The sequence below is a fragment of the Meleagris gallopavo genome, chromosome 3, assembly GCF_000146605.3.
Source record: "Meleagris gallopavo isolate NT-WF06-2002-E0010 breed Aviagen turkey brand Nicholas breeding stock chromosome 3, Turkey_5.1, whole genome shotgun sequence".
NCBI classification, from domain to species: Eukaryota; Metazoa; Chordata; class Aves; order Galliformes; family Phasianidae; genus Meleagris; species Meleagris gallopavo.
Genome location: NC_015013.2, coordinates 47,122,931 through 47,140,520, shown reverse-complemented (window position 1 = coordinate 47,140,520; position 17,590 = coordinate 47,122,931). Strand labels below are relative to the sequence as shown.

The 17,590-nt window shown below is 40.3% G+C and overlaps 2 protein-coding genes across 2 annotated transcripts in view; both read left to right on the top strand.

Moving 5' to 3' along the window:
• Positions 1–920: 920 nt before the first annotated feature.
• Positions 921–13,193, top strand: CLUL1 (clusterin like 1). Its single transcript, XM_019613959.2, has 8 exons — positions 921–1,141; positions 2,386–2,534; positions 4,100–4,267; positions 6,007–6,451; positions 7,298–7,435; positions 8,597–8,811; positions 9,966–10,136; positions 11,737–13,193. The coding sequence occupies exons 1-7, from the start codon at positions 1,039–1,041 to the stop codon at positions 10,131–10,133; spliced, it is 1,386 nt and encodes a 461-aa protein (XP_019469504.1). The 5' UTR covers positions 921–1,038; the 3' UTR covers positions 10,134–10,136; positions 11,737–13,193.
• An 856-nt stretch (positions 13,194–14,049) lies between these two features.
• The window catches only part of TYMS (thymidylate synthetase), an 8,822-nt gene continuing 5,281 nt past the window's right edge, over positions 14,050–17,590 (top strand). The window contains 5 exon segments of the mRNA XM_010708811.3: positions 14,050–14,223; positions 14,226–14,284; positions 14,286–14,298; positions 15,167–15,240; positions 16,393–16,567. Coding sequence (XP_010707113.1) covers positions 14,139–14,223; positions 14,226–14,284; positions 14,286–14,298; positions 15,167–15,240; positions 16,393–16,567 — 406 coding nt within the window. The 5' untranslated portion in view covers positions 14,050–14,138.

Here is a 17,590-nt window from a genome sequence, read left to right as displayed (position 1 = left end):
GAACATGGCAAAATCCCTGTCACTCCCAGCAATTAGATCAGAGCACAGCCCCAGCCCTTCCCGACGCGGGCAGCAATTTTGCAGAAGAGGTGTTTCAGTATTAATGGTAAATATGTTGGTTTTTTTACTTATCTCTTGTAAGGGATTTGTGTTCTTTTGCAAAGTAGATCAATCTTTCACTATAGATGTAAGTTTGCAATGTGCAAGTGACTAAATAAGTAAATCCAGGCTATAAATAAATGCAGGCTTTTAATTTACGTATGCATTTGCAGCTGCTATATGCATCTTCAAGAAGGCTGCACTGGCTAGCAAAAAGGAACTTAAACACTGTGTTCACTCAATGAGATGAAAACTATAAAGTGTAGTTGAACGGTTCCTAAAAAACAAATCTTTCTCATTAAACTGTTTCTGGGAGGGAAATAAAATAAATGGCATTTCTTCCCCTTATTTTGCAGGAGTTTCTTTTAATTTCTGATGTGTTTATTTTTAAAACTGATCTAATTGCCAGTATCTTAGCACGTCTATTACTGCCTTTGCTATGTTAAGTATTATCCTGAAGGACAATGCATATTTGGAGATACGGATAGGAACAACATTTTAGAAATTTCCCTTTTTAAATCTGGCAGCAGAGTTTAGCACGGAAACGCTCGTAACATGAAATAATGATAAAAAGAGTAAAAGGATTTTATTACAGTACTTAGCATGTTTTGAAAAGTAGGAAAGAGAAAGGCTGAGCTCTATAAGCCTGCAGTTTTATTTATCTGTGTCCTGGTTCTATTACACTGCTGCGTAAACTCAGTAGAATGAATCTATTTAGAATTAATCTATTAATAGAAACATAATGAATGAGGTCAGCTTCTTACTCATGTGTTTTCGCTAGGAGTATCATTTAAGAGCATGTTATAGATCTCAGAAGTTATAGTTAGGGAAAAAATAACAGGATTGTATTATACTTAGTAAAAACTGCACCTAGGCATTTGAGCACCATAAAGATGCTTACATTTAACTGTTTCCACTTGCTTCTTTAACAGAAAGAACATGAAGTCCACTTGGTTATTTATAATATACTTGCTATGGCTGAATGGTCACCAGTGTGCACCGACCAGGCAGGAGGAAATGAATCTCCGGGAAAACCTGAAGAGTAAGTATGCAGGGGTGTGCTGCAAGCCTTCAGGCCCAGGTCTCCACTGAGGCTTGCTCTGATTTGCTTTGCCTTCCACGCTCATTGGAGTCAAGAGGTTCTGTTTTTAAGTCTGGGCTGACTTTTGTGGAAGCAAAGTGTCCACATGTCTGACTGGGAGATAACATCTGAAATGAGAAACCAGAGGGATTAACAGAGCCTCCCTTACAGAAACTCTTTACAACGTTTTAATAGGTTATTTGCTCCATCATAAATCATTAGAGTATAAATCAAACCTAACAATTAAACCAATTGATTTACATTTTATTATACTTAGCTGTAAAATGTAGTTATTAAAAATAACTGCAGCAGAATGACTTAAGAAAGAAAAAAAACAGCTGTTATGCATATACTCACCTTGAAGCATGGCTTTACTGTGTAGGTCAGAATCCCAGGAGGACCAGCCATGAAATATTCCTTAGCTTCAATGTATTTTAAAAATATTTCTGTGACAAATAAAATGCTAGGAGAGAGGAAGAAGGCTAAAGCAGAAGACATGAATGACATGTGTGCATGCAAGTAATGTGCACTTTAGTTGTTTTTATATCCCCAGTAATATTCACAGCACTTTTGCAAAGAGAACAAATAAAAGATTTGCACTCAGGCAGAGACTCAAGGTCCAATGTAAAGACCAACCTGCCTTTCACCAAAACTCTACAGCCATTATCTCACAGGAAGTCTAGAGATTATATTTTAGGAAAGTGGGTTGAAGATTCCTGTAATCCATATTTTCAAAATGTTATGTGAAACTGTCTCTGATCGATTTCAGATTAAGAATAACTATATATGTTATGTCACCAAGAAACTGATGAGCAATCCTAGGAGATTCCCAAAACCCAGGCTGAGGCCCTGAGCATCCTGCTCTCCTTGACCCTGCTCTCATCAACCCTTCTCTGAGCAAGGAGTTGAACTTGGTGTTCTCCAGGGTTGCCTTCCAATCTCAACTATTCTGGGGTTCACAGATCAGAAATGGGATAGCCAAATACACAGTCTGAGCTACACACAGCTGATCACTGAACACGGCTCTGGGCCAGATTCTTATCTGATAGAAATTGTCTTGGCTCTGTTATTCAGCATTCACTATCCCATGAGTTGGCTCTGCAGTTGTAGGGAAACATAAAGCTGTTTCACTTTGTCATTAGAGAATGGCCATTTTTGCTAGTATTAAAATTGGATTAACTCACTATGTAATTTGGCTTTTTTAGCTTTGTCTGAAGTTGGGGAGAAATATGTAGATGAAGAGGTAAAGAAAGCTTTGATTGGTATTAAGCACATGAAAATTATGATGGAAAGAAATGAAGATAAGCACATAGATCTGATGAAAACTTTGAAGAAGAGCAGTGAAGAAAAACAGGTAACAAGTGCATCTGTTTTCATTTGTTTGTTTGTTTGCTTGTTCTTAAAGTTGCACCTATTTTTAATCCAAGATGAAGCAGGTTGTACATAGATTTTAGTGCACCTTCTTGAAGAGGTAGAGTATGTGTAGACTCCCTTGGAGTCTCCCTTTTTCTGGGAAGAATGAAAACCATACTGTATGTACTCTCTGAGGAGCAGTCACATAGCAAAGCCAGGAGTAATGGGAAATCCCAGCTTCTGTTTTCCCTCCCTAGCAGAAGAAAAATCTTACAGCAGCTTTATAAAAGTTCTCACTGCCTTTGTCCCTGAAGCAGGAGCTGGGCCAACAGACACCCTTTTCTAGCCTTGATTCACATTTCTGAAAAAGTGAACATTGTTTTACTTTTTGCAATTTCTTAAGAAAGATCTTGCGTGTTTGCAGGAACATGGCAATCTAAGGCTCCAGTTCTGACTGAAGCTTTCAGTCTGCACTGACTATTAGTTCCAGTGAACTTAGAGGAAAATTCCATCTTGGCCCAGCTTGGAGATTAGTTTAAACTGTTCATATTATCAAATCAAAAAGCACATGGTAACTTGTTAACTTTAGGAACACCGGTACACTCCCATTATCCAGTCTGTTGTTGGTTCTTGCTGCAGGAGTTCATTTACCCAGAACTTATCCCCACAGTAAGAGTTTATGAAACACTGAATAAGTATATTTAGAAAGATCAGAAATAATTAAACACAGACCATGAATATCGCAATTACCAACTACCAAGAGCATTCTGACTGAAGTTTTCTTTTCTGTGAGACTTTTCTCCTAATGAATACTGCCAGAAAGGAATACAACTGATGAATTAAAAGGTTTCTCCATGCTTGGGAACAACTTGGAATATTGTTTGGAAACGTAAAGTGTTAAAATATATTGCACTGGAAGAAAGAAATTAATGATGTGCAATCTACTTTTACTAAAAAGTTTTCTGTCTTTCCGTTGTCCAATCTATTCTAAAATGCTTGTTGCAATTGTTACTTATGCTTCTGCAGCAGAGGGAAGAAATCCCCTCCCTACAGTCTTTCCATTAGAATAATCCCCAAAAGATGGAGCTATGTACTTTTGAATGCTTTTACATTAGAAGAGGAATTTATGTATGGCAAGGACCTAGCTTTGTGAAGTATCACAGGCCCTTGCAGAACAGAGCAGAGTAACAAAAAGGACTGTTTGGGGAACAGATGAATACTTAGAGTGGAGATAAAAGACTTGCGTTAACTCCTGACCTTGTGAGAACTTGAATGCTTTTTGCACAGAAAGCCTCATGATTTTTTCACAGCCTCAAAAATCCAGGTAAGCCGTAGAGATCTGTTTGGTTATGTAGGCTGACTGTATTGTTGAGAGAACAACATCAGGAAGATTCCATAAGGAAAAGCTTTTCAATTTTCAGTTCCTCCATATGTGATTGCCGCTGAGAAAACATCCTATCCCAGTAGTGAAGGATTAAATAACAAAAATGAGCAATCAGCTCTGGAATTAACATTCACAATATTAACCTGAAAACTGCAATCAGCAGAATCTTTTTTCTTATTCAGGAAGCCTTGCGACTTATGGATGAAGTAAAGGAAAGATTAGAAGAAGAAGAAAGACAATGCCGAGTATCTTTGAAAAATCTATGGGATGAATGTGAATCTTGCTTAGAAAGCACCTGCATGCGATTTTATACGACTTGCAGACATAGTTTATCAACATTTAGAAGCAAGGTAAGAAGAAATTTTGTATCTGGCAAGTGTTCTTGAATTTACCCACCGGTTTTAGAGAGAGCACGGCTTATTTTCTCAGTGGCCAGCTCTGTCAGTGACATCAACTTACTAAAACTGATTTAATTTGGAAGGTCTGGAAATGCAGAGTTACAAGGCACAGACTATAGTAAATTACATTCATTGACCACAGAGCTAAGACAAGTTCTGGGGCACCCTGTTGTGGCACCGTGGACACTGATCATTCCCCTCCTGTGCAGTCTCACCAGATATACAGCGATGTATCTCACAGTGGGAATTGCACTACAATGCTCAATAGCTTTTTGCAAAAAATAATGCATAGATTGTTTATGTTCCACAAGAAAATCAGCAGAGTTAGAACTGTAGATTCAGTTAGGAATACTTATCAGGGAGGGGAATCACCTACTTACACATCATACTTTTCTATATTTATATTATTTTATCTCTATTCTACAAGTAACAAGATGGCTTTAAAATGTTTCACTGATTTCAACAGAGGAAACCATTAGCAGAGGAGATTTCCCCAGTTCTACTAGAAAGTATGCTTTCCTGACTGGTACATTATTGTTAAATATTTAACTGTTACTTTTTTTGACACTATTGATAACTTCCTCTGTGAGCTCAATGTACAGGTATTCATGTACACATGCATTTGGCACAGTGTTTCTTAACCCTTACTGGCTTTCTAATGCCATAAAGCACGGCTCCACACAGCACTGCACCTGCTCAGTCAAAGGCACTGTGTCACAGCATGGAGCAGGGATGAGCAGCTGAGGTGTAGGGAACAGGAACTTCCCAGAGTTGAACTGTTGTTCAGTCTCTTCCATCATCAAATCATGGACTCAGAGACACTGTTTTATTGCTTTTAATGGGTTTCGGTTTGCAGAGGAATTTGAGCACTTGGCCATTGGTGAGACACAAGGGCGTTTATAGGTCACGGTGGGAACAATTGCCCTCTGTTCTCTACATGACACAAAACTACCACAGAAAAGTTTCCAAGATAAAGTCCAAACTGTTTGTTGGATAAAACCCAGAAGCCGGTACTAACTTTGAGCCACAACAGACTGAACCAATTTTTCTCCAGATCAGATTTGTATCTAATGATTTAGACTAAATGAACTTTCACTAGCATCTTAAATTACTTTGGAGAATATGCTGTGATTCTGGTTATTGAAAGAGTCCGTTGTTTCTAGAGGTATTTGAAAAAAAGTTTAGAACTACTTCTCTGAGAGAAGAAAAACTGATAAGGCTGAGGGAGCTGGGCTTGTTCAGCCTGGAGAAGAGGAGGCTGAGGGGTGACCTCATTGCAGCCTTTCAGTACTTTTCAGTATCTACGAACAGGAGGGGAATCAACTCTTTACAAGGGTAGATAATAACAAGACAAGGGGAAACAGTTTTAAGTTGAGGGAGGGAAGATTTAGGTTGGATGTCAGGGGGAAGTTCTTTACCAAGAGAGTGGTGAGGTGCCCAGAGAGGCTGTGGATGTCCCTGGAGGTGTTCAAGTGCAGGTTGGATGGGGCCCTGGGCAGCCTTGTCTAGTATTAGATATGGAGGTTGGAGGCCCTGCCTGTGGCAGGGGTGTTGGAGATTCATGATCCCTAAGGTCCCTTCCAATCCAAGCCATTTTATGATGCTATGATTCTATGATTCTTTGATTCTGTGATTCCATGACTCTGTGATTCTATAAACTGTCAAGCAGCTGATCTCTTTCTTATATGCAGGTTGAAGATTTTTTGAGGAAAATACCTCCACTTATTTTCCCTTTTCATGAAGATCAAGGAAAAGACATCCAGATTAATGAAAAGCCTGAGAAAGAGGATACTCAACTAGTAAAAATGGAAGATTTATTTAGCCAACTGTTATCAGACATGGGCTCAATGTTTGACAGAAGTTTCACGTTTTTCAAACAGATGCAAAAAGAATTTGACCAATCTTTTCAAACATATTTCATGTCTGATCTGGATTTGAGTGAATCCCCCAGCATGCCTGCTTTACCCGAGGCCACTACCAGAAATGACGGCTTACAGAAAGACTGGGGTATACCGGCCTTCCTGCAGACAGTCTTTGATTTCAGCAAGACAGTGTTTGAAGGTGTCAGTGAGGTGATTACTGAAGTATTCGATGAATACAAAGATAATAGAAGAGATTTGCCAGAGCAAGCCAAAGGCAAGTGTTGGAAATAAAAATCAACTGCACTGTCAATGACATCAAACCTCTCAGGACAGCTAACCCAGGGCTAGTGGCTCAGTCTGTGGTGCATTAATTCTACATGCGGTATGGGAACTCCGGGGGCTTACTTGGCATGGGTTAAGCATAAATTCACTGGTTAAATTAAAAGGTAAAAATCACCTAGAAAACTCATAGAAATATTGCAGTGTGACTTGGGTGTCCTACACAGTCTGATTTTCATGGCATTACTCTCAGTGTCTGCAGAAATTTCTCAGGAGCTCTTGAATTCATAGCAGATGCAGGTTTTCAAAAGGTTGACTGATAGGTCTGATATCAGCATTTGTCAGGAAGACTTGTATATCATATCATACTGACATGTCTCCAACTCTAAAAATTCTGTGAGATATCCCTGCCCTTGCCTGACAGCTGCAAGCCTTGCCTAAAGCTCCTGCAGCAATGTCATGTACCAGTCACATACAAACCAGCCAAGTGATTTTCCAGTAACCAACAAAATAACTTTAGTATCAGGTGATAATTCTCAGTGGGGGAAACAACCCTCAGTCAACATTTAGAATGCAAAAAGCTTTATGTTTCCTATCTTATTAATAAAAATAGAAATAAAAAATAATTGGCTGTCACCAGGGAATACGCTACCATTTATAAAGGAATTATACAGTGACATGAATTTTTTTGAAAGAAAATATGGTTTGCATCTTCTCCCAGCCTCTACTTTTGGAAGTTTAACTCCTATATTTTGCTTGGCACATATATTAAGTTACAAACATGTATTTGTCAGGATGTTCAACTTAATGACAGTCTAAAAATACTGTAATTTCATCCTAGGTTCTGACAGGGGTGGCATGTTCTCAAAAATTGTGTCAGGACGTCAAAGGACTCTGTGCAAAGAGCTTCGAGAGAATTCCTCTGGATGCACACAGTTTCATGAGAGATGTCAGAAATGTCAAGACAATCTTTTGCATGGTAAATAGATGTTTCCTGATGTATTTCTGCAGCGTGTTGGCCATTGGTTTGTACACCTTCAGTCTGTCACCTTCTACTGTGCTCTTTCCGTATTTTTGGAATTAACATTCAGTCACAGACTTTTTAGTGTGATTATAAATTCAAAACGTCCAGAAGATTTCAATTACCTTTCCCTGCTGTCTCCACACAGTGTCAGTATAACTCAGTTGTTAACATACTGATGGAGATCCAAAGTTGTGTACTCTATAACAAAATACCTATGGACATTGTTAAAGTTGCCATTCTCCAGCAGAGCAAGAGGTGAGGCAGCAATTGATCCTGCCTGGTGCAGAAGCAAGGAGAAGTCAACATTCCTGATGCTGCAGACAACATGGGCAGCTGGAAAAAATTCAGACTGCAATACCTAGAAATACTCTCAGGACTCCTGCTGTAGCATAACATTATGGCTTATCCAGAGTTATTTATGTCATAAAAGTCACAGAAAATGCTTAAACCCAGATATCAGAATATCTCCAGTGTGGCAGATGTTAATCATTCAGTGACATTTTGGAAAGAGTGTTGGACCATTTCCAACTCACTAAAAATATCTTTTTGTCCACTGTTGTGTATTACACATAACAGTGTAGGACAAAGGGGAATGGTTTTAAACTGAAAGAGGGGAAATTGACATTAGATCTCAGGAGGAAAATTTTCACTGAGAGGGTGGTGAGATGCAGAAACAGGCTGCCCAGGGAGGTTGTGGGCCTCCCATCCCTGGAGGTGTTCAAGGCCAGGTTGTGTGGGGCCATGGGCAACCTGATTTAGTGCCCGATTTAGTGGGTGGCATCCCTTCCAACCCAAGCTATTCTATGATTCTTTAGCATGCTTGAAGATCTATTGCCAAGCAACATGGTACAAACCTTAAAGAACTTAGCAAGTTGTAATACAGCAAATAGGATAATTAATCCATTCAGTCATTGTAAGCCTAAACTAAACCTACCAAAATAGGTCAGCAAGAATTTGTTTGTTTTGTTTAGCATAGTTTAAACATGAACTCAAAAACATGCCCCATTTCTAGACCTTTTTTGTAGTTTTCCTATGTTTCTGTACTTCATATAGAGAAGAGCAAGTACAAGACACCTTGTTTTCCAATAAACTTCACTGGCTGGTGTTTTCAAACAGATTGCCCAAATGTTCCTGAACTGCATATGAAGTTTGATGAAGCCTTTAAGCTGGTTAATCTCTCTGGTGAGCAGTACGAGCAGATTCTCCAGATGGTTCAGCATCACACAGAAGACACTTCCTACTTGCTGAACAAAATGAAAGAAAGATTTGGGTGGGTGTCTGAGTTATCCAATATGACCATCGGACCAGAAAATATTTTCAATATAGTCAAGGTAAGGGTTACCTACTAAGGGGATCTATTGCACAGTACTGTCTTCCATCTAAACCTTGCTCATAAGTGTGTTCTTGAGGATTGTGAATGTTCATATACATGTAAGTTTTGTTTTTACAAGATACAGTCCCTACTCATCTCATCTTGAATATACATTAATAATGTATTAATAATCCTTCAATGAGTTTAATAATCCTTCGGTGAGCTGAATCTCCAGAGATTAGAAACTATTTTCCTCTAAATCCTTTTAGTCAGGTGGATGGCTGACAGGCTAACCTAAATCATAGCTGAGAAGAGTAAATTGACACTAGCAGCTTTGACAGGCCTGCAATTACCTTCCTGGATAAATGTCACTGTACTAGCCAGCAATGCATCCTTACTGGATCACTGAATATATAGCTACGTGTCTGTGTCTGTACCTATATATCACAAAGCTCAAAGAAAGCAAATGCTATGCAGGTTATTGCAGTGGAAGCTGCATATCATAAGCAGCAGCTGTCAATATGACTTGAAATACATCATGATTATATACATCTCACACACATGAAGACATCCAAAGTAAATTAAATTGATTTTACTGGGCCAGGGACAAATTCTGTTCTCCCTTTCAACTCAGAAATCCAGTGTGTACTACTATTACTACAAGACCTTTATGAAAATCTACAAAGCAAAACAAAACACAAGATCAGGAACAAGGGAATAGGCAATATTTAAGCACATTTTCCCAACCAAGTCTAAGCTATCTGCTCAGGAAAATAAAGCTACAGAACTAAGTCTGGCTTAGAAAAACACATAGGAATGTGTAACTTCAATCAAGCAAACCTCCTCTTGAAATCAGTGAGAACAACTCACACACAGGTTTTCAGTAAGTGATCAGAAGTTCTTTATAAATGTAGTTTGTGGTTTAAATATTAACTCACAGTTCTTAAACATAATCTTGCAGTGCCGTATCACATCTTCCCACCACTTACAATAGGCTTTGGCATAAATTCGAGGCATCCACTGTCTTTTCACAAGAAAGTAATTAAAGAAGGTAGACAAGATTAAAATATTTTTCTATTTAATTTTCCCTTATTAATTATGAAAGTAACCATAAAGAAAACTGAAAGCACACAGCTATTTGTAGTGCTAAAGTACTGATTTGCTCTATTCAAGGTGGTACCTGGAGATGCTTCTGGTACAAATGAAACTGTGGTAGATGTGAATATTTTGACTTCACCTACTTTCACCATTAAAGTTCCTCCCCACTTAGACCCAAAGAGTGCTGAATTCATCGAATACATAGCTGGAAAAGCACTGCAACTATATAAGCAGAATTTTTAAGTGGTAAGTTCATCTTTTCTCTTGCTTCGCAAAGAATGCAGCTCTTCATAAGAGACATTTACATTGCAATAAACATTAGTTGGAACAGGATTCTGTCATGCTATATTCAAGACTGTCTCTTTGGAAACAACGCTTTGATTGAAAGACAAACACAAGTGTTACAGAAAACAAAAATAAATGCTAAGTGTTCTAGCCTGCAAAACACCGACATTATGATATTAAAAGACTTCACTTATTTAACTGTGAAAACCCTCAATCTTTAAGTAACATCTGGGATGAGGTAATTTAATGAGAAATATTCCATCAGAAAAGAATTGCCTCGCAACCACAATCCAGAGCTTTGTCATCAGACACCATGTCTTTGCATTCATTAATCAAGTATAAAATGGAATTACCACTGCTCATCTTTTTTCTTCTTTAATTTTAGGTTGTGTTTAATAGCATGTTCCATGTTATTTTTGACAAAAAAATGGGCTACAATGTTGAATCAACATCATGATTTGAAAGAGCTGTTTTGACATACAATTTTCACATTATCAGTGCTCTGCTCAGAGTAACAGTGTTAACACTGCTAACAGAATCTGCAGTTTGACTTGCAGGAGTGTTCACAGAAAGATCTTTCCCATGGCCTCCTAAATATTTTTGTAGGAAGGGCTCATGGAGATCCCTCTCCATTCTTAAGAGATTGGGTAGGGAAGAAACAGGCTGCAAGAATGAACAAACTTCATATTCTCTAATCTCATGGAGAAACTCCAGGAAAGGTAGCAGAGTTTTTAAGTGGCATCATGTTGCTACTGATACCACACTGCCATGGGGCTAGCCACAAAGTCCCAGGGAAGTCTCCAAGATGTGCAGCTCTGGTGGACTCCAATGCTCACAAACAGTTCTTCTAGAGGATATTCTTGTCATTTTTTGTCATTCTTTTGATGAGAGATTCACAATTTTTCAACAGATGAGAAAAATCTCTTCCATCAGAGAGGCTGAGGTGGCCTACAGAATTTAGACAGAATATGATAAGCCTCACCATGAACTCTGATTTAGGTTTATGTTGGTGAAATTATATGTGTATTATTACTCAAAATGCATATTTTCCAATAGTTATAGGCATATAAAATGAAATGCTCAGCATCATTTATATACTGTTTTCCTTCAAAATTCTCTCTAATTTATACTCAGTAATAGATAGCATATACTCTTTCAGGTAATGTAAGGCTAAACTTCATGGTCTAATGATGGCAATGTAAATTTCCTTAGTGTGATTATGATTTTCAGCCTCAATCTCTAGTGCAACACAACTTGTATAGCCTTCTCATGCCTGAGAAAAGGTGGTAGCACTTATTTCCAAATCGCAGTACCATTTTTATTCTGTTTGTGCAACAGATTCGGGATATGTGGAAGCATGACAAAAGGAAAGAATAGGAACTCCACAAGAAAAGAGGAAGATCTACAGGAAGGGAAAAAGAGAGAAAATTTTTTTTCAGTCTTTCTTATGTGTCATACATGTTTTCACAGCAGGATATTTGTACATTCCCCATACACAGATTTTTCCAAATCTTTCTATCAAAAAATATAAAAAATAATCATTTATTTTCTTTTCTCCTAGGAATGAAGATGTGGGAAATCTCAATCCCTGAAATCCGTGTACTCTCCTTAGGTGAAATACTCCTAAACTCAATGTTCAGCTATTTGTTAAATGACTACAGTTAAAATAGTTGCATATAAATAAAATTTTGCTTAATAAATACCGTGACATATGAGCTAGCAACTGATGACTGTAGCAATCTTTTAATTGAAATACAAATTCAAGCCCACTTTGAGAGACATTTATTTAAATAAAATGTTGTTTATGTTGTATATTAGGTGATCTTTGAGGAATCATGTATGGCTCCGGTTATGCAAAGATTTAAGGAAATAATTAGCTGTAAACATGCAAATAACTCCTATTTGCATACTTAAATTCAGGCAAATTTTTAAGCCTTTTCAAAATTGTTCCCTAAAGATACTACATATTCAGCTAAGCCTGAAACAACCAGATTACCATATGCATATAGCATATTATTTTCCAATGAAAATGCCCCATTTCTTCTTCCAGTTGCTTTTGATGTTTGTAACACACATTAAATGACTTTTCTGAATATGCATAAATGAGTAAGTTTTCTGCCTTTAGCACTTTTTACTTGTAGTTTGCCTTTGGAACCATAATTAACAGGGAACCCTTTATCAGAAAAGATGTTTGTCTTTTCCTACATTGTTGTCTTTAGCTTGCATGGTATTTGCAAATTATATTCACTAAGAACAGATACAACTCTCAGAAGCAAAGCTCTAGGTGTTTTGGTTTTATTGGCTGTGATTGAACATTTTTGCACGCATTTACATTCACCATTTCCAACTGTATCTTTGCAAAATAAAATGTATGCATCTCAAAATGTATAAAGCCACACAGGAGACAAAAGGGAAATGGCAATTTAATTGTTTTAAGTAGTGAAAATGATACATTTTCCCATCTACACTATGGAAAAATTAACATTTTCTAGCCTACAGTTCCTGTTCCTTCAACTTCTTTTATATTACAGAACGCTAATCTTGAGAGATTAAGTAGCCGTAACTCCTGGAATCACACCAGTTATTAGAAAGTCGGTCTATCTGAGAGATGTGTACCTCAACCGCTTAACTACTAAGATCTACTATTATGAAGAAATATTCAGAGAAGAACTGGTCTGTTTTGGCCAACAGAGAGAATATACCTCGAAAATCTTCAGATGACGCTGTATCAGGAGCTGTGCAGAAGGCAACATTCAGAACACAAAACTATGCTGAAAAACAGGGGAGAGGAGCGGATACTGGCAAGGTGAAACTCAACGACAGCCAGCACTGAGTGTTGCCCTTAGAGAGAAGGTACAGCATAAAAGGTTTGCAGCCCAAGAGGAGTGACACTGTAGGCCAACTTGAGTGGGGCCTGGGATCCTCAGTTCAAGACAGGAAACTTCTGAAGAGGGCCCAGGGGAGGGCTACAAAGATGATGAGGGGCCTGAATCATCTGCCTTATGAGGAAAGGCTGAGAGAGACCTGGGGATGCTTAGCCTGAAGAAGAGAAGGCAGAGAGGAACCTCATCACAGTTTATAAATATCTAATGGGTGGGAGTCAAGTGAATGGGGCCAGGCTCTTGTCAGTGATGTGCAGTGACAGGACAAGGGGCAATGGGCACAGACTGGAGCACAGGAAGTTCCATAAAAACATGAAGAAGGACCTATTTACTTTGTGGGTGAAGCACTGGAACAGGCTGCCCAGGGAGGCTGTGAAGTCTCCTTCTCTGGAGATATTCAAGGCCCCCCTGGATGCTTTCCTGTGCACCCTACTGTGGGGAACCTGCTTTAGCAGAGGCTTGGACTGGATGATCCCTTCCAACCCCTGTGATTCTGTGACTGTGTGACTGATGAAGCAACATTCAGAATCTCTTGATTGGTCAGGCAGCCAAGTGGAAGCTAGATTCTTCCATACTTATCTCAGAACCCCCTTCTTCACAGCTGCATTTGCTGTCTGAAAATGTCAGCCTCGCGAGAGAACCGGATATGTTTTCTTCCATTTTTGCTTGCACTGTCCTTAGCCCAACTTACATTCACTTCAGGCAGGTATTTTTAGGAAGATGGGCTGTCACAAGCTCTGAGTGTAGGCTTTGTGAGTCCTCTGTGTGCCAAGGAAGTGTTTAGCTAAACGTATGAGATGCACGATGTTAGCATCTTTATAAATGTTAATACAATCCTTGCCGCCGCTATACTACCCCAACGCCCTCGCAGCCCTCACACCTCGCCTAACGCAATAAGGAGCAGACAACGGGCGGCCGCGGTCCTGCCCTGAGCAGAAGGCGGCGCGTACGGTGCCTCCCGGAGGGGGTGGAGAGGAGAGGGAGGCGGCAGCCCGCCCCTGAGTGCCTCTGCGCGGGAAGGAAGGGTTTTGGCGGGCTCGGCGGAGACGGGCGGACCGCTCGGGGCCGACTCCTGCCCGCCATGCCGGCCGCGGAGGAGTCGTCGAGCAGCCTGGAGGGCGGCGAGCCCCAGTACTTGCAGCAGGTCCGGCACATCCTGCAGCACGGCCACCGAAGGAGGACCGCACGGGCACCGGCACCATCTCCGTCTTCGGCATGCAGGCGCGGGTACAGTCTGAGAGGTCGGCACCTCTGGGACCCCGCGGTCCTTCCGGGCTGCAGGCTGCCCCGGGAGCTGCCCGCAGCTCAGTCCCTCCGGTGCTCGCCCCCGTTCTCTGCGGGGGCCGACTTCTCGTCCCGGGGCTCGGCCGCCATCTTCTGCCGCCCCGCAGCAGGGCTGCATGGAGCGGGGCCGGCTCGGCGTCCCCCGCGATGTTTTCTGCATTGCGGGAAGGAGCAGGCGGTGGTTGTGGGTCTGGGGCCCGGCCCCGCTGCTCTCATCTCGTGATAAAGTAAGCAGGGGACGTCAGTGCAGGAAGAGCCGTCAGTGCGATAGATTCTTATAATTTTACCTTAAGGCTCTGCTTCCCGTTGCGAATACCTCTGCAGCCCTGTGTGCTGCCCACGTGTAGGTCCTCACCTCCATCCAGCACTGCAGTGTGCCTGTCAGCCTTGGTCCCAGTAAGAGCATGACACGTCCTTTCCCAACAGCAAACCTCAGTGTCAGACAGGGGCATTGCCTTCTGTGTGTGGAAAAACGTCAGTTATTTGGGCAGATGGGATCAGGCTCTTGTAAGCAGTGCCTGGTGACAAAACAAGGGGCAGTAGGCACAAAGTGGAACACAGGAAGTTCCATCTGAACATAAGAAAAATATGCATTAGTCTGAGGTTGATAGCACTGGAACAGGCTGCCCAGGGGGGCTATAGAGTCTCCTTCTCTGGAGGTATTCAAACCCAACCTGGGTGCTTTCCTGTATAATCTACTGTAGGGAACCTTTAATTGGGGGTTGGAATAGGTGATCTCCACATGTTCCTTCTAACCCCTAGGATTATCTGTTTTCATCCCAACAAATCGTTGATCATCTCTGACACCTTGTAACTGTTTTTCAGATCAGTTCCCACTGCTGACAACAAAGAGAGTGTTCTGGAAAGGAGTGCTGGAGGAGCTGCTGTGGTTTATCAAGGTGCTGTATCTGGATGGGTCTATCAATAGTAGGCCTGAGAATGGCATCAGTCTGATGTACTGGTGTGAAATGGGCTAAGGAATTTGGTGTGAATGCAGGTGCTTCTGTTGGAATAGCAGAACAGCCCATGTGTACAAGACTGTTGTTTTCAAAACATTCCATGTATTTCAGTGAATACTATTGCATTGTTACAAATCAGAACATTTTTTTCTTCTCTTTCTTTTTAAGGGAAACAGTCTGGTACAGGGAGAGCTTTTGCTGTTTTGCTGCAGTTAAAAAGCCTAATGGAGTCTTTTTATTAGTGTTTACATGAGAAATAATATTGTAATTTGCAAACAATCTTAATGATTTGCTTTTCAATAGGTAGCTTGTATTGATTTGAACAGAAGCAAACAGTGAGGAACCACAGGTGCAGTAAGACTGAAGTAAACACTAGGCTATTAAATAGCAAAAAATGACACCCAATAGGGCTAATTGCTGCAGTTCAAAATACTAAAATTCTGTAGATAATATGTTGCAGTACAAGTGTTCCTTGAAATGCTGTAACAATGTGCTGATGTGGGAAAACCTAGACAACCGTTTGCTAGACAAGGGGACTCACACAGATAATTTTTAAAGTATCTTTTTTTCAAAGATAAAAGACTGCGCACTCCCCCAAACAGAATACTTGTTATGCTGGATTTTTGAGTTTGCTGATTGGCACTCACTGCAGAATTCAGTGAAACTTTTCTATTCATTTTGTCATGTTTTCATTTTTGTCATGTTAACAAAAGGGACTTTCAGACTAACTTCATTAGAGGTGGCTTGGGAAAGACATTGTCTAGGCCATGCTTTGTCTGCTTTTATCCATTTGAAGAGTAAAATCTTGTTCTCTGTAGATGTGTATGTGAAATGATACACAGCAGGTGACCTTGAGACTGTAATTTTTTTGAGTTAAACAACTGCAGCTTGGCACCTCAGAAGTCTAGTAAGGTGCTTAAAAGATTTGTTCTGTCCAAGTGCGAGAAAGCATCTAGTACATTAATCAGACTGCCCATCTTTTATGTTAAAAATGGAGAAATTGCTGAGTAGCAAGGCTTAATGCTTCTGCGTCAAATCGTGTTCTCTGTTCTGGGATTAGAAGGTAAACTTCATACTGTCTGTATTTTGTAGGGTTCTACAAATGCTAAAGAGCTCTCTGCAAAGGGTGTAAAGATTTGGGATGCCAATGGATCACGTGAGTTCCTGGATAAGCAGGGGTTTTGCTCTAGAGAAGAGGGGGACTTGGGACCAGTTTATGGTTTCCAATGGAGGCACTTCGGAGCAGAATACAAAGACATGCACACAGGTAATCACATAAAAATGCAGCCTTGATTATTTAGTGGGATGACTGGAACCTCACTTCCAGAAGTCTGTGGGTGGGTTGTACTGTTGTTAGAAGGACTGTTCACGTGGAATGAAAAAAGAATGAGTAATCTGAGGGTGAATTTTGCTTTATACTTTTTAATTAGCTGAATCTAATTATTGTGAAAGATTTAGCTTTGTATGTGATAGTTTGGTATTTATAGAACAGAGGAATCATACATAATGTATACGTTATTTTTACTTTAATGTAGAGGTGGTATGGTCACCGGTAGATGGAGAGATGCGTATCTGTATTGCAGTCCAGAACCATAAGCTAGCTCAGTGACAGCAGTGGAACAAAGACTGCACTCTCTGAATACCAACAAAGGATGCTAATTCCACGATGAAATAATGTTAATTCCATGATGCACTTATACTGGCAGGAAGTGGTGTTAGTTCTGTATGTTCATGGGACATTGTGGAAAAGAAATTGTAGTATCATAGAATGGCCTGGGTTGAAAAGGACCATAATAATCGTCTAGTTTCAACCCCCCTGCTATGTGCAGGGTCACCAACCACCAGACCAGGCTGCCCAGAGCCACATCCAGCCTGGCCTTGAATGCCTCCAGGGATGGGGCATCCACAGCCTCCTTGGGCAACCTGTTCCAGTGCCTCACCACCCTCTGTGTGAAAAACTTCCTCCTAATATCTAACCTAAATCTCTCCTGTCTCACTTTAAAATCATTCCTCCTTGTCCTATCACTGTCCACCCTCGTAAACAGCTGCTCCCCCTCCTGTTTATATGCTCCCTTCAAGTATTGGAAGGCTACAATGTGGTGAGGTTGTGAGGTTTTTCTGTTTTACAGTTAGAACAAAGCAGGATGATGCTGTAGATAGAATAGCTGTAATGAACTACAACATGATGCAGTTTTTTTTATTTTCAGTTGAATTGATTCATTAAACTTACTTTGAAGTGTTTGGGTGGTTCTTTCTAAATTGTTGAAGGAGAGGATGTCAAAAAAAAAAA

Coding starts and splice junctions, on each gene's coding strand:
- CLUL1 (XM_019613959.2), top strand. CDS start 1,039: ATGAAGTCCACTTGGTTATTTATAATATACTTGCTATGGCTGAATGGT. Junction 2,535..4,099: donor AGAGCAGTGAAGAAAAACAG/GTAACAAGTGCA, acceptor TTTCTTATTCAG/GAAGCCTTGCGACTTATGGA. Junction 8,812..9,965: donor ATATTTTCAATATAGTCAAG/GTAAGGGTTACC, acceptor GCTCTATTCAAG/GTGGTACCTGGAGATGCTTC.